Source organism: Saccopteryx leptura, chromosome X (assembly GCF_036850995.1).
Source record: "Saccopteryx leptura isolate mSacLep1 chromosome X, mSacLep1_pri_phased_curated, whole genome shotgun sequence".
Taxonomy (NCBI): Eukaryota; Metazoa; Chordata; class Mammalia; order Chiroptera; family Emballonuridae; genus Saccopteryx; species Saccopteryx leptura.
The window spans coordinates 2,535,955-2,561,849 of record NC_089516.1 but is presented as its reverse complement, the minus strand read 5'-3'; the positions used below and the strand labels follow the sequence as shown (position 1 = coordinate 2,561,849).

Genomic DNA, 25,895 nt, shown 5'->3' with positions numbered 1-25,895 from the left:
ATCCTGCACAAGCTCAGGGGTCACGGGGTGGAGGGAAGGGTGAGGGTTTGGAGGAAACGGCCACACACCCTTGCTTTAATGACAATAACTTAAGTACAAGCGGTAGCTCATTAAGACGAGTGCAGACTACATTTCGATGGGAATTTTCTGTGTCTCTGTGGTGTTTATGTAAGAGGAATACCTCTTATATAATATTTATGTTCATGGAAGCCTCACTCAGCAAGTGTCACTAGCCAGCCTTTCTTTGTGGGAACTTCTTATTCTATATAAATATACTGCTCCCAGAAATCAGGGGGGATGTGTTCCACATGTACCCCAACTGGGATGCACCTAGCAACTCCCCTCTGGGGATGATGCTCTGCCATGCTCACAACTGAGCTATTTTTAGTGCCTGAGATGGAGGCTCCTCAGTGCCTGGGGCTGATGCACTCGGTCCAATTGAGCCATGGCTGTGGGAGGGGAAGAGAAAGAGAGAGAGAGAGCAATGACTCTGAGGCGATAACATACCCCCCCCCCAATTTTTGTGAGCAGTGTTTCTATGTGCACATACCTATGCATTTGTGTATTTATACGGGCTGCAGAAATAGACGTGTAGTTTACACACACACACACACACACACATACACTCAGACAATAGGACGTGCAACTAATACCTCAGGGCCACATCCTGTTACTACGCCCATTGAATAGGTAGGAAAATGGAGGCATTCCTACGTTCGTACGTGCACACCCTTCTCTGCGGGGCTGACGGAGTTCAGCTCAGGCTGTGTCTACGCAGCCCCCGCCCAGGGCACGGGTTCCTAACCACGGCGCCAAACTGCCCGCCACATATTTAACACGGGGATGAGCGTTTCCCCGGCCGTCCCTACAAAGTCACCTCCCTTCCCTTGTAATCAGCACCCTGTCTGTCTATGACATTGATTGTCCTTTACCTAAAGCCCGTGGCAGTCGGCACCGTGGGGTGTTTCAGAGAATGAGGAAGGTGTCCCTTGTCACCCTCAGTAGCTCCGTACGTCACTGGGGTTTAGACACACACACACGTCATGGTATATTCTTAGTTTGCATATGTGTGGTGTGTGTGTATGTATGTATGTATATATACAATGTGTCCGTAAAGTCATGGTGCACTTTTGACCGGTCACAGGAAAGCAACAGAAGACAATAGAAATGTGAAATCTGCACCAAATAAAAGGAGAACCCTCCCAGTTTCTGTAGGATGATGTGGCAGCATGTGCGCATGTGTAGATGATGACGTCACACCGTGTATACAGCGGAGCAGCCCACAGCGATGCCAGTCCAGATGTGGACGGTACAGAGGAAAGTTCAGTGTGTTCTGTGGCTCGCTCAATTCGAATCCGTGACCAAAGTGCAACGTGAATATTGGTGCATTTATAACGAAGCGCCACCACATAGGAATAACACGACTTGGTGGGATAAGCCGTTGAAGGAAACCGGCAGTTTGGTGGAGAAACCCCGTTCTGGTAGTCCATCCATCAGTCAGTGACGAGTCTGTAGAGGCTATACGGGATAGCTACCTAAGGAGCCCTAAAAAATCTGTGCGTGAGCCCACATGGAACTGCACTGAATAGGTATGAAACTGGGAGAGTTTTCCTTTTATTTGGTGCAGATTTCACATTTCTATCGTCTTTTCTTGCTTTCCTGTGACCGGTCCAAAGTGCACCATGTCTTTACGGACACACTGTATATACATATTAAAAACTTAGACATATATAATTATGTATATGGGTTACATATTCACATTATTCATGTAAATTTTAAATAGTTACTGTACTCGGACATATTTACATATATATTATTTGTATCCATCACAAGTATAATAGTTACAGATAAGAGTTCAGGTGCAAAGAGACGCCTGTGTATGCTGATACATACCTGGCTGATATGTTTGGTCTGACAGACCAAACGGTTCCCCGTGGGGGTCAAGGGCAGACTCTCGTGAAGTGACCGCTTCCGGGCAGCTGGTGCCACCGGCTCCATGACGATGGGGACATTTCACAGCTCACACCTACTCTGCGTCCAGCTGTGGAACTCAGGGCAGTGATCAGCCTGGTGACATCTTCCTTTTGGGCTCAAACACGCCACGTGGTGTGGCCAGGCGCATTTTTACTTTTTATTTTTTAAGAAGACGGCTGTTAAGATGCACGCAGTCCAGCTGCCCCTCACGGCACGAGCCCCCCCCCTACGTCCTCTGGTCCTGACAACCTCCCTGACCTCACGCCTTCTTGCTGCCCCGGGACGGCTTCCCATGCCCTCCGGCTTCCGTGTCTCCTGTTTGGGGGTAGCGTGTTCTGAAGCACCTGGGGACGGTCAGCGGTGGAAGAGGCCACTCTGTCTGCGTCCTGTCCTGACCGTGCCGTTTGGGGAGCTGGAGCCCGGAGCGGTCAGTGTGCGGTCGGTGACTGAGATTGCCCGGCGGCGAACGAGTGACCGAGCCGGCCTCTCTCTCTGTTACAACGTTGCTCTCAGAATCCGCTGCTTTTTTTGGTGGACTGCGTGGGCACAAGGTCATTTCCCTCCGGTGTGTCCGCGTACCCTCGGAAAACAAAAAAAGAGAAACAGCACTTGATAGTTTTCACTCAGATTCAGTTTTAAACTCTGAGATCGTCTGACAGCGTACAGGAAATGAAGCCGTCGAGTCGCCCTTCACAGATGTGTATCTCTTGATTAAAATTGGCGTTGTGAAGGAATGATACCGAGCCTGCTCTTAATTAAACATCTAAAGATACAATGTAAGCGAAGGTGCCCGCCGTCGCAGTGCTAAGTCTGACGTGGCTAATCTGTTTGTCTGTCCATCTCAGGTACGTCCCTCCCACCTATGGGACGCAATTAGCACCCTAGAATTTGGTGCTTAACTCTTGGAGTAGTCGTACGAACGTTCACCTACAAATTAGTGCCTCCTGACCTTCCAGAGGACGATTGAAACCACAGCGCTGTACAGCTGACAGTAATATAAAATAATATTGAAACCCTGGCCGGTTGGGTCAGTGGTAGAGTATAGGCCTGGCGTGCAGGAGTCCTGGGTTCGATTCCTGGCCAGGGCACACAGGAGAAGTGCCCATCTGCTTCTCCACCCCTCCTCCTCCCCTTCCTCTCTGTCTCTCTCTTCCCCTCCCACAGCCAAGGCTCCATTGGAGCAAAGATGGCCCAGGCCCTGAGGATGGCTCTGTGGCCTCTGCCTCAGGTGTTAGAATGGCTCTGATTGTGGCAGAGCGACGCCCCAAGATGGGCAGAGCGTCGCCCCTGGTGGGCATGCCAGGTGGATCCTGGTCGGGCGCATGCGGGAGTCTGTCTGACTGCCTCCCCATTTCCAACTTCGGAAAGAAAAAATATATATAAAAAAATAATAATATTGAATGTCAGCTGTAATTAAACAGTTTTTTAAAAGGACCCCACCCCAGCCGGACCAGGCGGTGGCGCAGTGTATAGAGCGTCAGACTGGGATGCGGAGGACCCAGCTTCGAGACTCCGAGGTCGCCAGCTTGAGTGCGGCTCATCTGGTTTGAGCAAAGCTCACCAGCTTGAACTCAAAGTTACTGGCTCGAGCAAGGGGTCACTCGGTCTGCTGTAGCCCCCTGGTCAAGGCACATATGAAAAAGCAATCAATGAACAACTAAGGTGTCGCAAAGAAAAACCAATGATTGATGCTTCTCATCTCTCTTCGTTCCTGTCTGTCTGTCCCTATCTGTCCCTCTCTCTGACTCTCTCTCTGTCTCTGTTAAAAAAAAAAAAAAAAAAGAACCCACCCCCCAAAAATAAAGCATCCTAAAGAAATGTTTTCCACCCCCAATGCATCATTTACGATACACTGCGGTCCCTCCCTGGATCCCGTTAGGTCAGATGAGCCATAGTTGATCCACAACAGCCCCTTGGATTCACACCGAGACAAGTTGAGGGGGTGACTGCTCCCACCCCGATGGGACCCGGGCTAAGATACAGCACAAGCTCTCTCCCTCCGCTGCCGGGTTCGCCCTGGGAGACGGGCAGCGTTTCCTGTGGAAGTCAGGACATAGCTGTTACCGCCTCTTTTCATTATAAATGACGTCTCGATGTGGCAGGGACTTCAGCTTGGAGTTGGACTGCCTCTTCTTGTCTCGTTTTTAAAAGGAAGCCGACATTCTAGGCGATGATGATGTCAGCGTGCCAAAGACATGTGTGACCGAGTCCCCCGAGAGGGGTTCGTGCCCAGGCGACACTCTCGTCATTACGGGATGCCTCTTTTGAGTCATTTGATAAATATCCACGCGCCGTGAGGCCACCGTGTCCCCGGATGAATGCCTCCCTCGTCTCTGTCACGCAGATCTGAGGGCTCCACGGCTCTCCTGCTGGACACGCCAGAGTTATCTTAAATGTTTCCGGAACAGTGTTCTGGGAGCTCCCCTGGCACTGATGGGCCAAACCGGTTCCTCATCGTGAAATGGGGAGACGGCGTGTCAGTCATTGGCGTCACGCCTACGAGTTTGGGGGGACCTTTGTTCATTCGACAGAGACTTAGTGAGTGCTTTCCCGACGGAAGGAATTTTTTTTGTTTTGTTTTTTTCTGAAGTTGGAAACGGGGAGACAGTCAGACAGACTCCCGCATGCGCCCGACCGGGATCCACCCGGCACGCCCACCTGGGGCAATGCTCTGCCCATCTGGGGCATCACTCTGTTGCGACCAGAGCCACTCTAGCTCCTGGGGCAGAGGCCGAGGAGCCATCCCCAGCGCCTGGGCCATCTTTGCTCCAATGGAGCCTCGGCTGTGGGAGGGGAAGAGAGAGACAGAGAGGAAGGAGAGGAGGGGTGGAGAAGCAGATGGGCGCTTCTCCTGTGTGCCCTGGCCGGGAATCGAACCGGGGACTCCTGCACGCCAGGCCGACGCTCTACCACCGAGCCAACCGGCCAGGGCTCCATGGAAGGATTTTTTTGAGGGGATGGGACACGTCGCAGGAAGTTCGACCTCGCTGTCTGGCTACCTCCGGACGCTACCGATTCCGTGAATAGGAATTCCACAGCGTGAGGCTGGAGGAGGCGTGGACGGTGGTCATTTCGGTCGGTGTCACCATCTTTTGTCTGTTTCTTTCCCCTGCAGGCTGCCCGCTCGGCCCCGGAGCGTCCCTGAAACATCGTCAACCCTCGGCAGGAGTTGGATGGTCACCCCTTCCTTGGAGCCTCGTGTTATCCCCAGTTTGGTTCCGGGATTAAAGGGACGCCCGTTCTCTCCACACGGGCTGCCCGGGACGATGGCTGCGCGCGTGGTTGGCGTCGCATCCCGTCTATGACCAGCCCGCGAGGCTCCCTAGCAAGCCCCTCGTCCGTGGCTCCTCCCTGGAAAGAAAGCCCTTGGGCGTCGTCTCTGCGGGCCGGCTTCACGGCTTGGCCGGCTCGGACCTGAGTCTCCCCCCCGACGGCCGCCCGCGGATGTGGCCGTGAACCATGTCGAGACCCAGAGGACTGTTATGGCTGCCGCTCTGCCTCCCCCCGGCGTGCGCCATGGCCCACTCCCACGTCCTGCTGTGGGTCGCCGTACTGGCCCTCAGGTTCCTGCTTGCGGACGGCCAGGCGCAGTATCCCGTGGTCAGCACCAACTACGGCAAAATCCGGGGGCTGAGAACGCCGTTGCCCAACGAGATTCTGGGGCCGGTGGAGCAGTACTTGGGGGTCCCCTATGCCTCGCCTCCCACCGGGGAGAGGCGCTTTCAACCCCCAGAACCCCCCTCCTCCTGGACCGGGGTGCGGAACGCCACCCAGTTTGCAGCCGTCTGTCCCCAGCACCTGGACGAGAGGTCTCTGCTGCACGACATGCTGCCCGTGTGGTTTACCGCCAACCTGGATACTCTGATGACCTACGTGCAGGACCAGAGCGAAGACTGCCTTTACTTAAACATCTACGTGCCCACGGAGGATGGTAAGTGCTTGACTTAACTACGCAGGAGACACCTCCTGTGTTGAACATCGTGGTCGGGTGCCTGACGGTGTGTTCTCCACGGTGTTTGACCGCGCCTCCGGCCGCTGGTCCGTATTCTGAGCGATGACCCGATTGTCTTTCTGTCTTGCCCTTTTTTAGCCTGGTTGTAAGGTTGACTTGGAGATGAGGAACGTGAGTATATAGAGCAGGGGTCCCCAAACTTTTTACACAGGGGGGCCAGTTCACTGTCCCTCGACCGTTGGAGGGACGGACTATAAAAAAAAAACTATGAACAAATCCCTATGCACACGGCACATATCTTATTTTAAAGTAAAAAAAAAACAAAACAAAACGGGAACAAATACATTATTTAAAATAAAGAACAAGTCAATTTAAATCAACGAACTGACCAGTATTTCAATGGGAACTACGGGCCTGCTTTAGGCTAATGAGATGGTCAATGTGCTCCTCTCACTGACCACCAATGAAAGAGGTTCCTCTCCCGGAACTGCGGCGGGGGCCGGATAAATGGCCTCAGGGGGCCGCATGCGGCCCGCGGGCCGTAGTTTGGGGACCCCTCATACAGAGTGTCACTTGTCCCCGGAAAGGGATGACTCGATTGAAAATGGTAGAATTCAGAATGTTATCAACGCTCACGAGAGAGAGCAAGCTGGAAATTCAAGGAATGGTTGCGTTTGCTTCAGTAGTTTAAGACTTCAGTACTTTTTTTTTTTTCTTTTTTTGCTTTTTTATTTGTTTCTTTCTTTGTTTTGAGTCTTGAAAGGGACTACTGATAGTTTTCAATAACCCAAGCCAGGAGTATTTTATAAAATGGTTGAATTTCGTCGGTGGGAATCCAGATTTTCCCCATAAATTTGGATCCTCTCGTTTTTCTCAGGATTCAGTGTGACCGAGTGGCCAGTGTGCACGGTCACACGGTTCTGGTGACGTTAGGAAACAGTGTGCTTGCCTGAACAAAATGACTCTCTGGTTGTTTAAAGAACACGATAGTGAAAAGAAACGTGTACAAACTGCAGTGTTTCGTGTATCGACTTAACCCAGGGCTAGTCACGCTGGGATGTCTCCTTGTCTACATGGAGACATGTCGGTTTCAAAGGACAGTGGTACCTTGAGATACGAATTTAATTCGTTCTGTAACCGAGCTCATCAGGAGTCAACTCGTAGATCAAACTGCCGGACCTGGACCCGTGCGCCAACGCGCCAACTAGCGGCAGCTTCCCGAGTCACGACTCACGTCTCGGAATTTCACTCGCATCTCGAACAAAAATACGGACCGAGTCGCAGCTCATATCTTAAAAAAAAAAAAGTTCGTATGTTGGTTTGTTCGTATCTCAAGGTACCACTGTATACATTTTTACAACGTCTAACCAGACCAAAGTCATCTGCTCTTCTGATGAGCAGAAGGAACACCACTGGAATTTAGACAAAATATTCACAGGAATTGCAGACTTCACCTGCAGTTAGAGACCCTGAAGTCTGTGCTTTGTAACTTTTATGGAAGATTGTCTTTTTTTTTTTTTTTTTTAATTTTTTCATTTAATTCTTGGGAAAGACATTTCAGTGAGATGTGGGGGGTAGTCTGAATGAAATAATGACGTTATTTAGGGCAGTGGTCCCCAACCCCCGGGCCATGGACCGGTACCGGTCCACAGAGAGAGAATAAATAACTTACATTATTTCCGTTTTATTTATATTTAAGTCTGAACGATGTTATATTTTTAAAAAATGACCAGATTCCCTCCGTTCTATCCAAGACTCGCTCTTGACGCTGGACTCGGTCATGTGATACATTTATCCGTCCCACCCTAAAGGCTGGTCCGTGAAAATATTTTCTGGCATTAAACCGGTCCGTGGCCTAAAAAAAAGTTGGGGTCCATTGATTTAGGGATTCTCCAGAACTGGATCTTGTCTGCCATATTGGTTCCTGGTCCACGCAGAGGCTCACATGTGGTGTCCGCGCTGTGCTGGGAAATACGGACGTCCCAGGACGTCCGTGGTGGAGATCAGAAGGCACCCCACGGGCGGGAAGGAAGGAATCCACAGGAATTTATTATCATGTACCTCCCGGCTTGTGTCCCTTGTTGCTACGGCGACAGAACACACAGTTATCCTGTGGACTGTGACTTCCCCTGTGTTTTCAAAGAGCAAGACTTACGTTGGGACTCTGTGAGTTTGCTGAGCTGAGTTGAGGGGCGGGGGTGGACATACCCAGAGAATTGGGGAGGGCCCACGGTGGGGAGGATGAATATCACCCCCCAAACGCAATCCGCACGCTCCTTCTGCCAGCCGCCTGGCTGGCGATCTTATAATGCGCTCCTTCAAACAAAACAAAACAAAAGAAATGAAAAAGAAGGACAGGCGTAAAGGGCAGAGAAAGAAACCGAACAGGAGGAAGGATGGACGTGGTTGCCGTGAGACGTCTGACGCTGGACTGCCGGAGCCTCCCCCATGGACGGGCTCCTTTGTAGATAAGAATTCACCTCCTTGCAGGATGCCCGCACTTCAGATAGGACGCCTCCTGACACAAGGGAGGACGGACCCAATTAGACCGCCCACGGGAGGAAAATCAACGGTTTCCCTGATTACGGAGTTGGAGCCGTGCAATTGTGGGCGCGGAAACCATCAGCGGTCCGGCCGCTGCCTGCTGGCTCGGTGTGCAGTCGGAATTTGGGGGACATCACAGTGTGAAACAAATAAACCAGTACTACGGTTTTTTTTTTCTTTAGTGTTTATTTTTATTTTTTGACATCTTTTGCATACAAGAGCTCCCAGGATCTTGACGAAGGAATCAGCCATACAATAAAGGTTCTCAGGGGAGTCTTGATCACCCTACAGGATGTAAACATCGCAATTCTGCCGGTGAGAGTATGACCCTACACACATCTGCGTGTTTGCACAATCCGGAAGTCACATCCATTTTGGTCAAGAGTTGTGGGGTTTTTTTTTTTAATTTATTTTAAATTTTTTAATACTACCTCACTTTGAGAATCAATGTAGAGGTGTCGATATTTAATTATTAGTTATTCACTGAATGATAAACCTCCAGTCCCACAATAGTCAATGACATTACGGGGTCATAATATGATTCCCACAAAGGTCTTCTTTTAGCCTGTGTCTTAATTCCTGTCGGTGCATTTTATTAACAGTGCATACAGCAAAATCGGATATTGAAGATTCAGAATTCCACTTTGATACCCTGTTTTTTTAAAGGTATCGCTCTACATGAATTAACCCTTTGAATAGTGAGTTCTTTTCATGCTCACTGACCCTCCCCCCCCGGGAGTGATTTCTGTTTTTTCAAAAAAAATGAAATTAGTTCCAGTTCCACTTTTATTAACTTAAAACCATGTGTGTTTGATAACCAATTTATAGAAACAAGAACATACATTTGCCTTTTTTTCATGTTGCCTTCCACATGCTTAAAATACACATTTTTGTACGATTGTACACTGGACAGTCAGTACACACGAGGACGTACATGAACGTTGGCATGACTCAAAGGGTTAAAGCAGGGGTCGGGAACCTGTTTGGCTGAGAGAGCCATGAACGCCACAGATTTTAAAATGTCATTCCGTGAGAACCGTACAACATCCCGTGTACTTGACTCATTATCCAATAAAAATCTGGTGTTGTCCCGGAGGACAGCTGTGATTGGCTCCAGCCACCCGCAACCATGAACATGAGCGGTAGGAGATGAATGGATTGTAATCCATGAGCATGTTTTATATTTTTAACGTTATTATTATTATTTTTTTTATTAGAGATTTGTCTGCGAGCCAGAGGCAGCCATCCAAAGAGCCGCATCTGGCTCGCGAGCCAGAGGTTCCCAACCCCTGGGTTAAAGGGCGTCAGGGATGATAGGCAGAACTTTACTACAGAAAATAGTTTTAAGTACGTATTATGTGCCCGTCCTGCGTTAGATGTCGGGGTTGCAACGGAGACACTCATTCCTAACGTGGAGAAACAGGCACCTGTTGTAGCCACGATAATGGCTTCCTGAAGGTCTACCCCTCCTCATCCCTTCTACCTGCGAATATATTGTCTCACACGGCACAGAAAGATAGAATTAAGGCTCCAGATGAAATGCTATTTGACCTTAAAGTAGGAGGAATATATCCTGAATTATCTGGGGGGGGGGATGGGGAGCTTCAGATCTCTTAAAACAGACCCTTAGTCGTGGGAGAGATTAAAGGCAGAGAATACACCCAGCATGAAGCAATGTATGAAGACACTCAGGTGGCTGTCACTGGCTTGGAGTTTGGGTGGGACCCAGGATGTCCAGGGTCCGGTCGCCTCTGGAGGCTGGATATGCCGTGGAAATGGGTCCTCTCTGTGAGCCCCCAGAAAAAGGCACATCCTTGTTCACACCTCAATTTCAGCCCCGTGGAACTCCGCCCTTCGGATCCGTAGGGTGACGTCAAGTGTGCCATGCCGAGCACACGTGCTGCAGATCCTCACAACAGCGAGAGGCGACTCGTAACCAAGCCTTGCCAAGTCTCTCATAGTAGTTCCGTTTCTCCCAGGAAAGCCTCTGCCCTGACAGAAGCACAGTGATTGCTGAAGAGTCCTTTGCAGGCTTCTGGGCCTGCTCCCGTTCCCGGAGTCTGACTCATCTGCTTCCTTCTCTACGTCAAGGATGAGTACAGCAGGAGACACTCTTCCGATTGCGGGGTGGTTGAATTTTGCCACGTTCCCCACCATCCTTATGAAGGAGGAAAAAAATACAGTGTGTCCGTCAAGTCACGGTGCACTTTGGACTGGTCACAGGAAAGCAACAAAAGATGGTAGAAATGTGAAATCTGCACCAAATCAAAGGAAAACTCTCCCAGTTTTATACTACTCAGTGCAGTTCGATGTGGGCTCACGCACAGATTTTTTAGGGCTCCTTAGGTAGCTATCCCGTATAGCCTCTACAGACTCGTCACTGACTGATGGCCTACCAGAACGGGGTTTCTCCACCAAACTGCCGGTTTCCTTCAACCGCTTATCCCACCGAGTCATGTTATACCCATGTGGTGGCGCTTCGTTATAAACGCGCCGACATTCACGTTGCGCTTTGGTCACGGATTCGAATTGAGCGAGCCACAGAACACACTGAACTTTCCTCTGTACCGTCCACATCTCGACCGGCATGGCCGTGGGCTGCTCCGCTGTATACACGGTGTGACGTCATCATCTGCGCATGCGCACATGCTGCCACATCATCCTACAGAAACTGGGAGGGTTTTCCTTTTATTTGGTGCAGATTTCACATTTCTGTTGTCTTTTGTTGGTGTCCTGTGACCGGTCAAAAGTGCACCGTGACTTTACGGACACACTGTATAACCAGTCCCAGCTGTTAGGTGGACAAGTGGCATATTTAAGGCTTCAACTCTAGACGGTCGACAGCCAGCCTGTCATGCAGTGTGTTAATAACGTCTCCCAACAGATCCTGCTCAATGTCGTCTTTGAAAAGATACATAGACTTTATTTACACAGGGTGGCATTGGACATTTCGATTTTTCCCAGGCATCGAAAGAGACTTCCCACATAGGTATCATACGTTGAATGACATCTAGCACAACCTGCAAATTGTCCTCTTTCCCCCAAAATGTCACTCATGGTGGTAGCCATTGCTGTAAATGTCTTCTTGTCCTGCCTGACAGGCCTGTTAGTGAAGTCTTTTGGCCTCCCTGTAGACCTCAAGATCTGATCTGTCCTGGGTAAAATAATCCTCTACCTTTTAAGAAAAAAAAATTCTTGGTGAGTTTATTTCTTGACCGAAAAAGTCAAGTAATTCCTTTTCTTTTCCAGTGATGTGGAGATGTAGCTGAGTGACGTCACCGTTGTAAGTGTAAGATTTACAGCATCGCGGTTCGATGGACGTACATTGTGGGATGATTACTGTAGGACAGGATGTGTAGGTGACATCTGCCGTCTCTTACAGATAACAACGAGAAGGAGAAGCCGGAAAAGGAACTCATTTTCCTTGTGATGAAAGGTCAGGCTGGACTGCTAACAACTGTCCGATAGTCTGCCCTGTGGCATTCACCACAGTCATTCTGTTGTACGATTGATCCGTAGTGCCTAGTTCAGGGGTCCCCAAACTTTTTACACAGGGGGCCAGTTCACTGTCCCTCAGACCGTTGGAGGACTGGACTATAAAAAAAAAAACTATGAACAAATCCCTATTCACACTGCACTTATCTTATTTTAAAGTAAAAAAACAAAACGGGAACAAATACAATATTTAAAATAAAAAACAAGTAAATTTAAATCAAGAAACTGACCAGTATTTCAATGGGAACTATGGGCCTGCTTTTGGCTAATGAGATGGTCAATGTGCTTCTTTCATTGACCACCAATGAAAGAGGTGCCCCTTCCGGAAGTGCAGCGGGGGGCGGATAAATGGCCTCAGGGGGCCGCATGTGGCCCGCGGGCCATAGTTTGGGGACCCCTGGCCTAGTTACTTTTCAAGGGGAACTTTGTACCTCTGCCCACTTCATTCAGTTCACTCAAACCCTACCCCGTCCTCTGCTCTGGGAAGCAGAGATCTGTTCTTGTTGTTGTTGAAAATTGGTGTTTGGTGATTTTTAGGTTCATCATATGAGAGACACTGTACAGTGATTGCCTTTCTCGTCTGACTTCACTTAGCACAGTACCTACCCTCCAGGTCGATCCATGTTGTTACGAATAGCAGGATTTCCTTTTTCATGGCTGAGTAATATTCCATTGTATCTATATGTATGGATCCATATCTGTCTCTTTATTTACAGTGCAGTTCCTAAGCCATATTACACAAAACTGTTCAGGATAGAAATTTCCGAGGCAATGAGTCAGCCAGATGGTTTGTCCGTTGGTTATTATGTATCTATTCCATCTTACCTTCCGGCCTCGTAAGCAATATTACACAAAACCGTTCAGGATAGAAATTTCCGAGGCAATGAGTCAGCCAGATGGTTTGTCTGTTGGTTATTATGTATCTATTCCATCTTACCGTGGTTATTATGTATCTATTCCATCTTACCGTTTATTATGTATCTATTCCATCTTACCTTCCGGCCTCGTAAGCAATATTACACAAAACCGTTCAGGATAGAAATTTCCGAGGCAATGAGTCAGCCAGATGGTTTGTCCATTGGTTATTATGTATCTATTCCATCTTACCGTGGTTATTATGTATCTATTCCATCTTACCGTGGTTATTATGTATCTATTCCATCTTACCGTCAGGGCCTCGTAAGCAATATTACACAAAACCGTTCAGGATAGAAATTTCCGAGGCAATGAGTCAGCCAGATGGTTTGTCCATTGGTTATTATGTATCTATTCCATCTTACCGTGGTTATTATGTATCTATTCCATCTTACCGTGGTTATTATGTATCTATTCCATCTTACCGTCAGGGCCTCGTAAGCAATATTACACAAAACCGTTCAGGATAGAAATTTCCGAGGCAATGAGTCAGCCAGATGGTTTGTCCATTGGTTATTATGTATCTATTCTATCTTACCACCTGGCCTCGTCACATTTCTTTTTTTTTTAATTTTTATTGTTGCTAAGTTAGCCTGAGTTTAGATACTGTCCTGGTGTCTACGTAGCTGCATATGGAGATCACATCTTCTTTCTCCATTCACCCGTGGATTAAGAGGGACACACCTGGGTTGCTTCCCTGTCCTGGCTGCTGTGAACATGGGGGTGGAGCTATGTTTCTCCGACCCTTGTGAATATGAATCCGGTTTTCTCCGGTGCTCAGCTTGGAGGGAAGCTCAGGAGCCTGTCCTCCTGGGTTCCGGTGTTACCTTGACCCCTGCCCAACTGAGTGGTCGTCGGCGAGTTTACTGGGTTTGTGCCTCGCTCCGGATTGAGGCCATAATCCACGTGAAGTTCTCGGGCTGGTGCCCTGCACGTATATAACCACTCTGTCATCTGGTGATAGCAGCAGGCACCAGACTGAAAGTAGACCAGAGCACCAGGACGTTTGAGCTGGTTTGCACACACACTCTGTGTATGCAATAGGTCTAGTCCTCCAGCCGCCGATGCAAGTGTCTTGTTTATAACATCACTATTTACTGTCGTCGTCCAAGGGTCAGCGGAGGCATATGGGGGACCCCGGAGGGCGTCGTTCCCGAGGGTTCCCAGTGTGGCTTCCGCAGAACGGGATTGAGACAGAACAGCATTTCTGAAAATAGCAGAGAAGGAGTGTGCTCAGCTCTGTTGTGAAGCATTCTCATACCCTAGCCTGAGTTGTCAAGTGGCATTTTAGCCTCCTCTGGGCTTCCAGAAGTTAACCACTGAGCAACGCAGAAAAACTCGTTGAGAGGGACGGTAGTGTGGTCGCTGGCTTGGCGGAGGGTTAGGGGAGGTAAGAGTCAAGGGTGACAAAGGCTGATGGGGGGACCCTTGACTTGGGGTGCTGATCACACCACGCAGTGTGTATATTATAGCTACTATGTTGCAGAACTGTGTATATCTGAAGCCTGTATAATTTTGTTTTAACCAGTGTCGCCTCAATAAATTCAATAAAGAGGAGAAAAAAAGAAAGCATTTAAACTCGTTTCTTGGAAGAATGCCGACATTCAGAGGCACTAGTACTATTTTTTTTTTTTAATGTGAGATAGAGGGAAAATTAATTTCCTTTGTTCCCATCAGGTCGTAAATAATCCAATTGTACGCAGATAGTAGCGAATTCTAGATGGAAAGTTCACACTTAACCCGGTTAACACAGTGAGACAGCTGCTTTAGCCATAAACATCAGCATGAGACTCTGAAAATACCTGAATGAGTCCCGTTTTCGTCTGCCGGTTGGATGTTGATGTGCCGGTGTAGCTTGTAAATGAATATATTAATACAGGATTATTAAACAAATATCTCCTTGACAGGGACTAATTGAAAATAATCTAGTATTTTCTGAGCTCAGTTCAGCGAGAGTGGATTTCTGGTAACAGGTCTTCAAAGGTTTCACAAATTTCAACATTGACTAATAATCTTATTTGAGGATTCAGGAATTTATATATGGTTAAAACAATGCTGTTTGGTTAGCCTGAATTATGCCTGTTTGGTTAACTTAGCGGAGGGGGAAAAACCCTTTCTCTAAAGAACAGAATTTTTCCTTACCTTTCTCAGTTTCCATTCCATAAATTTTAACACCATTTGTAATTGAGATTTTCTTTCACAATTAGAGCAAGAGTCCAGATCACGCAGGATGTCTTAAAAACCCAATTTGCGGCCCTGGCTGGTTGGCTCAGCGGTAGAGCGTTGGCCTGGCGTGCGGGGGACCTGGGTTCAATTCCCGGCCAGGGCACATAGGAGAAGCGCCCATTTGCTTCTCCACCCCCCCTCCTTCCTCTCTGTCTCTCTCTTCCCCTCTCGCAGCCGAGGCTCCATTGGAGCAAAGATGGCCCAGGCGCTGGGGATGGCTCCTTGGCCTCTGCCCCAGGCGCTAGAGTGGCTCTGGTCGTGGCAGAGCAACGCTCCAGAGGGGCAGAGCATCGCCCCCTGGTGGGCAGAGCGTGGCCCCTGGTGGGCGTGCCGGGTGGATCCCGGTCGGGCGCATGCAGGAATCTGTCTGTCTCTCCCCGTTTTCAGCTTCAGAAAAATACAAAAACAAAAAAAAACAAAACAAAAAAACCCCCCAATTTGCTATATAGAGTGCAGTTCGTAAGCCATATTACACAAAACTGTTCAGGGTCGAAATTTCCGGGGCAATCAGTCAGCCAGATGGTTTGTCCATTGGTTATTATGTATCTATTCCATCTTACCGCCCAGCCTCGTCACATTTTTTTTTTTTTTATTGTTGCTAAGTTCACCTGAGTTTAGATGCTGTCCTGGTGTCTAAATTATATATTTTCTTGTATCATCTTGGCCAAGCCATTTCACCTTCTTAATACTTAGTCTCACCTCTGCTCTCAATTGGTGTTTTGAGGTACAGTCTCCGTCATCTCCTTTGGGGGACATAACTGCTCCATCAGAAAGAGAACAGCAGGCTTCACGAGCCTCCCATCTTGCTGCGATGCGTGGACTTCCAGTCCCAGCTCCAGCCAGTTAACGTATTGATCTCCCGGTCCCCAATATTGTTTCTTTGTCTCTTTTCTTTCCTCCTGCATTCCTCGTCCTCCTGAGAGACCTTTCAGCTGACGCATGTCACAGTGACAGATAAACAAATCATCATCTTCACTGACCGGATAGACAAAGGGCTGGGTGATTCCAAGTGGTGAGATTAAGAGTTGGAAGCTCGGCCCTGGCAGGTTGGCTCAGTGGTAGAGCGTCGGCCTGGCGTGCAAGAGTCCCGGGTTCGATTCCCGGCCAGGGCACACAGGAGAAGCACCCATCTGCTTCTCCACACCTCCCCCTCTCCTTCCTCTCTGTCTCTCTCTTCCCCTCCTGCAGCCGGGGCTCCATTGGAGCAAAGTTGGCCCGGGTGCTGAGGATGGCTCTGTGGCCTCTGCCTCAGGCGCTAGAATGGGTCTGCTTGCAACAGAGCTACAGCCCAGATGGGCAGAGCATCACCCCCTGGTGGGCATGCCAGGTGGATCCCGTTCGGGTGCGTGCAGGAGTCTGTCTGACTGCCTCCCTGTTTCCAACTTCAGAAAAATACAAAAAAAAAAAAAAAAAAAAAAAATTGGAAGCCCTAGGCTGGGAGAGGGATTAGTGGGTGCAAAGAACTAACTCACTTAGGGGTTGCTTTTTGATGTTTTCCATCAAGACCACCATGGAGGAGAGGATCCCCCACCCGTGTTGAGCTGAATAGATGAGGTGTAGCATAGAATGGACATTTGTTGAGCAATGAGGAAAATGCTTTCCAAGTTCCCTAAAAGTAAATTCCAAATTCATTGCTTGTGGACGTGGACCAAGACGTAAGAAGTTGAAAAAATGCGGGAGAAGAGAGAGAGAAAACCACGATAGAGCTCCAGGAAGTAGCTTTGAGGGTGTAATTTCACAGGCAAAGTACGCACTTGGGTAGTTTTTTGCATTGTTATTTTTTTATTATTTTTAAGTGAGAGGCTGAGAGATAGATTCCTGCATGCACGCTGACTGGGAACCACCTGGCAAGCTCCCTCCTGGGCGATGCTCTGCCCATCTGGGGATGCTGCTCTGTTGCTCAGCAACTGAGCTATATTTAGCTCCTGAGGCGAGGCCATGGAGTCATCCTCAGCACCTGGGGCCAACTTCCTCAGGTCAAGTGAGCCATGGCTGTGGGAGGAGGAGAGAGAGAGAGAGAGAGAGAGAGAAGGGAGAGGAGGAAAGGTGGAGAAGCAGTTGGTCACTTCTCCTGTGTGCCCTGACCGGGAATCGAACCTGGGACTTCCACATGGGACTTCCAATGCTTTACCACTGAGTCAACCGGCCAGGGCCACATTGTTACATTTTTGGCATCCGGGGATTCGGAGATGGAATTCCATCCAAAGGAATGCTAATGTATATTTTCCTTCTCAGCAGACTGTGCGATAAGGAAAAATCAGAGGCCAGGAGATTCTATCTTTACCTGATTCAAATGGACATTTATCGCCTGGAATTTTGAAGAAGAAAAAATCAGCCATTAGACTCTGTCTGCTCCCCCCATAATTTTTTTACCTATTGAAATAGTTGCACCACTGTCTTTTGTTAATGTATCCATTCACATAAAATGTGAAATGAGTGATACAGTTAACTCGTTTCATTCAGATATCCACTCAGATCACTAATATGAAGTTACTTATTATATATAATAACAAATGAGTTATAATATTATTTTTGTATGTTTAAGAATTGTTGAAGAAGAGGAAACACCTGAAAAAGACAAATGGCATTTTTTCCTGAGAAAATTGAAATGTTAAAAATACATAAACATAGATTAGAGATTGCCTTTCAAGCTTAAATCAGATAATTATGAAATCAAATTCCATCCTAGCATGCTTGACCAGCGTTTTTGCATTTCACACACACACACACACACACACACACACATATATATATTTTTTTTAAGAAGGGGATTTTGGTATATTAAATATCATATTCAGAGTTCCTGGAAGTTGGTGGTGGAGCTAAAAAGAACTTCAGTCAAGTTTTTCATGTGGAAGGGATTCTTAGGGGACATTTCACCCAAATATTTCGCAGGACGGTGTCATCCTGATCATGAACCATCTGACGCCCTAACAGGAGAGGCACCGTCCTGCCCTGTGTCCCCAGGTTTCAATGCAATAATCACTCGACAGGTGCACACCCCCTAATACATAGTCAACATCTTCATGGTGGAGGACATTTGAGCGGAACTTCCTGAACTGGTCATCCACTTGAATGCATGGACTACGTGAATGAGCGGGTCATCTCTGGACGGGAACCTGGTCAGCGAAGACCTTTGGATGTCACAAGGGCTTTGTTTCGCTGCTGACGAAACAGGAGAGGACGGTGCCTCTCCTGTTAGGGCGTCAGATGGTTCATGATCAGGATGACACCGTCCTGCGAAATATTTGGGTGAAATGTCGCTCCAGCCCTGGCCGGTTGTCTCAGTGGAAGAGCGTCGGCCTGGCGTGCAGGAGTCCTGGGTTCGATTTCCGGCGAGGGCACACAGGAGAAGCACCCATCTGCTTCTCCTCCCTTTCCCCCCTCCTTCCTCTCTGTCTCTCTCTTCCCCTCCCGCAGCCAAGGCTCCACTGGAGCAAAGTTTGCCCGGCCGCTGAGGATGGCTCTGTGGCCTCTGCCTCAGGCACTAGAATGGCTCTGATTGCGGCAGAGCGACGCCCCAAGATGGGCAGAGCATCACCCCCTGCTGGGCGTGCCGGGTGGATCCCGGTCAGGTGCATGTGGGAGTCTGTCTGACTGCCTCCCCGTTTCCAGCTTCAGAAAAATACCCCCGCGCAAGTGTTGGCTGTTTGGTCATGTGTCATCTCCACGAACATCAATGCTGAGCTCTCCTTCTTGCTCAAGTGGATGGCTTTGAACATCTTCAAAGACAACCAGTGTTCCCGCCGTGTGGTATTGCTCAAGCAACTTTTTTTTTTTTTTTTTTTTGTATTTTTCTGAAGCTGGAAACGGGGAGAGACAGTCAGACAGACTCCCGCATGCGCCCGACCGGGATCCACCTGGCACGCCCACCAGGGGCAACGCTCTGCCCACCAGGGGGCGATGCTCTGCCCCTCTGGGGCGTCGCTCTGTTTCGACCAGAGCCACTCTAGCGCCTGGGGCAGAGGCCAAGGAGCCATCCCCAGCGCCCGGGCCATCTTTGCTCCAGTGGAGCCTTGGCTGCGGGAGGGGAAGAGAGAGACAGAGAGGAAGGAGAGGGGGAGGGGTGGAGAAGCAGATGGATGCTTCTCCTGTGTGCCCTGGCTGGGAATCAAACCCAGGACTCCTGCACGTCAGGCCGACGCTCTATCTACCACTGAGCCAACCGGCCAGGGCTGCTCAAGCAACTTCTTAATTTTATCCAACACATGACTTTGAGACCTTCCTCCTTCCCAGCCTACAGTGGGTAGGCTATGTATTGATTATGTTATTCTTTTTCTTTTATTTATTTTTTTTATGTATACTTGGCATACTGCCTTATATTGGTCATGTTACTTTTGGGTGTGCAGTGTAGTGATTTGACATTTTTATACCTTAACAATCTGACCTGTTATAATATGACTGACTCTGTTCCCTGTGCTGGACGTGACGTCCTGTGACTGTGCTGTGACTGCCCACCTGTGCTTCTCAGTCCCTTCTCCGTGGTCACCTGGACACCCCACCCCCTCCCCTCTGGTGACCATCATTCTGTGTCTGAGAGTCTGTTTCTGTTTTGCTTGTTTTATTTTGTAAACCCCACATATAAGTGAAACCATATGCTGTTTGTCTTTCTCTGACTGACTTATTTCACTGAGTACAATATCCTCTAGGTCCATCCATGCTGTTGCAAATGACAAGATGTCATTCTTTTTTATGGCTGAGTAGTACTCCATTGGATGTGTGTCACACTTCTGTATCCACTCGTCTACTGATGAACACTTGGGCTGCTTCCAAATCTTGGCTCTTGTAAATGACACTGCGGTGAACATAGGGGCGCGTAGATCTATTTAAACCAGTGTTTTGTATTCTTTTTATTTCAGAGACAGAGAGTCAGATAGAGGAATAGACAGGGACAGACAGACAGGAACGGAGAGAGATGAGAAGCATCAATCATCAGTTTTTTTGTTGCGACACCTTAGTTGTTCATTGATTGCTTTCTCATATGTGCCTTGACTGCGGGCCTTCAGCAGACCGAGTCACCCCTTGCTTGAGCCAGCGACCTTGAGTCCAAGCTGGTGAGCTTTTTGCTCAAGCCAGATGAGCCCGCGCTCAAGCTGGCGACCTCGGGGTCTCGAACCTGGGTCCTTCCGCATCCCAGTCCGACGCTCTATTCAGTGCGCCACCGCCTGGTCAGGCGGAATTTTTTTTTTTTCAGTTATAAACCCAAAGTGGAATTTCTGGCTCAAAAGGCAGTTCTATTTTTAATTTCTGGAGGAGCCTCTGTACTTTGCCCATAGTGACTGCGCCACTTTGCAGTCCTGCCTGCTTAAGTGAACGCCTGGGCTCCAACAACAGTGCACGTCAACCGGTAGCTGATCGGCCTTGGTTCTCATCGATGGCCACTTGTCCTGTGGTTACGCCCAGAGTTGATGTTAGATTTTTATTTTTTGCTAAAGGCATTGAGATCTTGGCTCCTAGGTGTTGAACCCAAAGACACATGTTTACATAATTTTATTTTTTCACAGAGACAGAGAGAGAGTCAGAGTGAGGGGTAGACAGGGACAGACAGACAGGAATGGAGAGATGAGAAGCATCAATCATTAGTTTTTTGTTGCGCATTGCGATACCTTAGTTGTTCATTGATTGCTTTTCTCATATGTGCCTTGACCGTGGGCCTTCAGCAGACCGAATAACCCCTTGCTCAAGCCAGCGACCCTGGGTCCAAGCTGGTGAGCTTTTTGCTCAAGCCAGATGAGCCCGCGCTCAAACTGGCAACCTCGGGGTCTCGAACCTGGGTCTTCCGCATCCCGGTCTGACGCTCTATCCACTGCGCCACCGCCTGGTCAGGCTGTTTACATAATTTAAAAAAAAAAGCCGTATTATATTTTTCGCACTGTGATTTAGAACATCAAAGAGCCTTTGCTGCCTCTCCGCTTTTTTTGTGTGTGAGAGACTGTCCTCATAGTACAGGACAGAGGCATCGGCCCCTGCCACTCGGGATTTCCGCACAGGATATTGATCGCACAATAGCTCCCCGTTGCAGCCTGGCCGGCGTCCGTCTGTTGTGTCTTCCCTCGAAACGCCAAGCCCCTGTGGGAAGGGTACGGAGAATCAGAATCGCCACAGAGCAGCTGGCAAAGGGCGTGACTGGTTTGCGGTATTGAGAAAGCAGTGAGTTGCCTGTTTTCCAATGCAGAGGGCTATAATTTGACTTTAATGGAGGTGGAGCTGTTTCCAAGAATTGAATTAAAAGTTCCCAGACGAGGAAAGACTTGAGTTCATTGTCTTAGAAGGGTTCATCTCAACTCAGGCAAAAGTGGGCTTTCTCTGTCATTTTCTTCAACTTAAGCTTTTGTGGCTGTTTATTTTTTTATTATTATTTTTTAAATTATTATTTTTTTTTGTATTTCTCTGAAGTTGGAAACGGGGAGGCAGTCAGACAGACTCCCGCATGCGCCCGACCGGGATCCACCCGGCATGCCCACCAGGGGGTGATGCTCTGCCCATCTTGGGGCCTCATTCTGCCACAATCAGAGCCATTCTAGCGCCTGAGGCAGAGGCCACAGAGCCATCCTCAGCGCCCGGGCAGACGCTGCTCCAATGGAGCCCCGGCTGTGAGAGGGGAAGAGAGAGACAGAGAGGAAGGAGAGGGGAAGCAGATGGGCGCCTCTCCTGTGTGCCCTGGCTGGGAATCGAACCCGGGACTCCTGCACGCCAGGCCAACGCTCTACCACTGAGCCAACCGGCCAGGGACTGTGGCTGTTTATTATTCTTCCTATGTTCATTGTTGTTTAAGTGACACGATTATAGATTACATAACCTATATAATCAAGGTGGGACTGCCAGGTGTTAGCCTGAGAGGAACTTGGGGTCTGAGAGGTGTGAAAGTGTCATTCTAAGACTTCACAACGTCCGTCGGAGTCTCTTAAAATCTTTTACAGACGTCAGGGCTCTTCGTCCGTTAGACTTTCTTTCTCTTGGCTTGGTGTTGGGATGGGATGAATTGCGTTTCTCAAAATGGAGCATCCAAGTCCTAGCCCCTGGGACCAGTGCGCCTTCCGGGACTCGGGTAGACGTTTTCTGCCGAGGTACTCACGGTGAGATGTGGTCATACTGTACCAGCCAGGACTCTGCGTCCAGTGTGATCGTGTCCTAATAAGAGACGGGGGGGACATCAGGACACACAAGACCCCGAGAATGACAGAGAACTGTGGACACCACCAGAAGCTCATAGCTAAAAGAGAGACATCAAAGACACTCTTTTTCAACAGATACCAAAGAAACCAACCGTGCTGTGGCTCCTCAATTCCGGATTATTGCTCTGGAACTGGGGGACGATAATAACGTCCTGTCGTGACTGGGCCACCCGGCTGGCGGCCACGCAGCCTGGATTCTGTATCTACTGTCCGAACATGGAGTCTCGGCGTCAAGAAGCTAGCGCAAGGGTCGTCTCCGTTTTGGCTCCCCAAAGACCTGTCTCAGTCCCCATGGCTCTCAGCTGGGGGATGTCTTTCTGACACCCTAGAGGTCTCCTGTCCATTCTTTGTCCCCACCCCGAGCACCAGACAAGAAGCTATTGCCTTCTACTTCCCCTCTGTCTGGGGTTTTCCATCTGAAAGGCTGCATGTATCCATGAGCCAAAGACCACGTCAACGTTCTCCTACCGAACATTTGTTTCTGAGGAAGAGTCAACACATCCAACTCTTATTTTCATCCCTTCCCTGAGAGACCATGTGAGGATCAACCCTTCATTCTCTGTGAGACATCTGCATCTCTTATCTGCTCGGTCCTCACAAGGCTCAACGCCTTTCTCTGGCAAGTTCCAGGCACTCTTGAGCTTGGGTGGAGATCTTGCCCACTCACCCAGATTTCCAATGGTTGAACCATTCTCTGTGAGACATCTGAATTTCTATCTGGTCGGTCTTCACGAGGCTCAACGCCTTTCTCCGGCAAGTTCCAGGCACTCGTGAGCTTGGATGGAGATCTTGCCCCCTCACTCAGATTTCCAGTGGTTGAACCATTCTCTGTGAGACATCTGATCTGAATCTCTTATCTGGTTGGTTCTGAGGATGCTCAACACCTTTCTCTGGCCAGTTCCAGGCACTCTTGAGCTCGGAAAGAGATCTTGCCCGCTCACTCAGACTTCCAATGGTTGAACCATTCTCTGTGAGATATCTGTTCTGAATCTCTATCTCGTTGGTCCTCACGAGGCTCAACGCCTTTCTCCGGCAAGTTCCAGGCACTCGTGAGCTTGGATGGAGATCTTGCCCCCTCACTCCGATTTCCAGTGGTTGAACCATTCTCTGTGAGACATCTGATCTGAATCTCTATCTGCTCGGTCCTCACGAGGCTCAACACCTTTCTCTGGCAAGTTCCAGGCACTCGTGAGCTGGGATGGAGATCTTGCCCCCTCACTCAGACTTCCAATGGTTGAACCATTCTCTGTGAGACATCTGATCTGAATCTCTATCTGCTCGGTCCTCACGAGGCTCAACACCTTTCTCCGGCAAGTTCCAGGCACTCTTGAGCTCGGAAGGAGATCTTGCCCGCTCACTCCAATTTCCAGTGGTTGAACCATTCTCTGTGAGACATCTGATCTGAATCTCTATCTGCTCGGTCCTCATGAGGCTCAACACCTTTCTCTGGCAAGTTCCAGGCACTCGTGAGCTCGGATGGAGATCTTGCCCGCTCACTCAGATTTCCAGTGGTTGAACCATTCTCTGTGAGACATCTGTTCTGAATCTCTATCTCGTTGGCCCTCACGAGGCTCAATGCCTTTCTCTGGCAAGTTCCAGGCACTCGTGAGCTTGGATGGAGATCTTGCCCCCTCACTCAGATTTCCAATCAGACCCCCACCTCTGCCCAGTACCTTCACCGAGGGCTCGCGAGAGACCCCGCTTCAGAACCCTGTGAGCGGTGCCTGGATTCTTGACGCAGAGAAACGGCCATAAAATGGATTGTGTCAGGCCATTAGATTTGTGGTCATCTTTTTTCTTTTCTTTTTTTTTTTTTTTTTTTTTTTCTCCAGCATTTAGTGACTAATGCAACATGATCCCCGTAATGAATGGATTCCAGCAGTCAGCCAAATTACAACAAGTCAAGTGCCATCCAGACATCGTGTCTCTGTTTGGAGGGACACAAGCGTTTAGAGATTGATCGAGCTGTTTTCATTTAGGAATGATTTGATGGCGGGCGAAAGAAATTCAAGCTAAATTCACTTAAGGGGGGGTGGGGGCGGGGAGAAAAAGAGATGGATTTGCTCAATCTCCTGAGAATTCCAGCAGGAGACACGGCTTCGGAAGCAAGGTCCTCAGGCCTGACGCGTTGTTCTCAGGAACGTGGCATTCTGGGTCTCCCTTTCGTCCTATGGGACGGCTCCCTTCTCAGCCAGGGTGTCTCTGGGTAGAGGCAAAAGGGGGTCCCCAACATTTCTCAGGGGGGCATCCCACAGCCGAGAGAAAAATATATGGGTATGGAAATGATGGTTTTGGGCTCATTTTGGGCCATAAGCCAACTTTGATATGATGTCTGCATCCGGGATAAAGTGATGTTTGGATCCGCACGGTCTAGGCCTGGGGTGGTCAACCTTGTTATACCTACTGCCCATTTCTGTATCTCTGTGAGTAGTAACATTTGCTCACCGCCCACTGGTTCCACAGTCACGGTGATTTATAAAGTAGGGAAGTCACTTGACTTTATAAAATTTATAAAGCAGAGTGACAGCAAGTGAAAGCATAGAATCATAATGACTTGCCAAGTACTTTATGTCGGATTTTTGCGAAGTTTGGCAGAATCAATCTTTATCAAACAATGTACTCTAGTTCAATCTATCCTTTTATTTATACTTTGGTTGCTCCGCTACTGCCCACCACGAAAGCTGGAACGCCCTCCAGTGGGCGGGTGGGACCAGGTTGACTACCCCTAGTCTAGGCTGAGACACATGGGTGCATCCATTATGATGGAAACAGAAAAGACGGTCCCCCAACGGACGACGGAATGCTAAGCAAACGAAGCCCATTGTCATCCACTATCACCTGTCACGTCAGGGAGAGTCGCCAAGCCGCCAAGAACGGTATGGCTTTGCGGCACAGGACATGAGGCTGTTGGGTGGCACAGCCTTACCCAGACTACGTCTCGCCTTTCAGCTAAAAAGAAAAGGCCTGGAATTTGAAGGTGGGACCCCTTGCTTAGGACTTGCTGCTGCCGTTATTTTGCAAACGGCGGGACCTGTTGGTGACACGCAGTCTTAAAGTGACAGGAACCTGCAGCCGATGAGGACTTTTGTATTCGGACATCCAAGGAGACTTCCTTTTTTTTTTTTTTTCTGAAGCTGGAAACGGGGAGAGACAGTCAGACAGACTCCCGCATGCGCCCGACCGGGATCCACCTGGCACGCCCACCAGGGGGCGACGCTTTGCCCCTCCGGGGCGTCGCTCTGCCGCGACCAGAGCCACTCTAGTGCCTGGGGCAGAGGCCAAGGAGCCATCCCCAGCGCCCGGGCCATCTTTGCTCCAATGGAGCCTTGGCTGCGGGAGGGGAAGAGAGAGACAGAGAGGAAGGAGGGGGGGTGGAGAAGCAAATGGGTGCTTCTCCTATGTGCCCTGGCCGGGAATCGAACCCGGGTCCCCTGCACGCCAGGCCGACGCTCTACCGCTGATCCAACTGGCCAGGGTCTTTTTTTTTTTTAATAGTCTTTTCAAATGTATTTCACAAACATTTTTTTAAGATTTTATTTATTTAATTTTCAGAGAGGAGAGAGAGAGAGAGAGAGAAAAGGGAGGAGCAGGAAGCATCAACCCTCATATGTGCC

General features: G+C 49.0%; 1 protein-coding gene across 4 annotated transcripts in view; it reads left to right on the top strand.

Moving 5' to 3' along the window:
* The window catches only part of NLGN4X (neuroligin 4 X-linked), a 294,089-nt gene that overhangs the window by 55,007 nt on the left and 213,187 nt on the right, over window positions 1–25,895 (top strand). For all 4 annotated transcript variants that reach the window (XM_066356776.1, XM_066356773.1, XM_066356775.1 and 1 more), the window contains exon 4: window positions 5,090–5,905. In XM_066356776.1, the coding sequence (XP_066212873.1) occupies window positions 5,434–5,905 (472 nt within the window). In that variant the 5' untranslated portion in view covers window positions 5,090–5,433. The remainder of the gene's footprint in view (window positions 1–5,089; window positions 5,906–25,895) is intronic.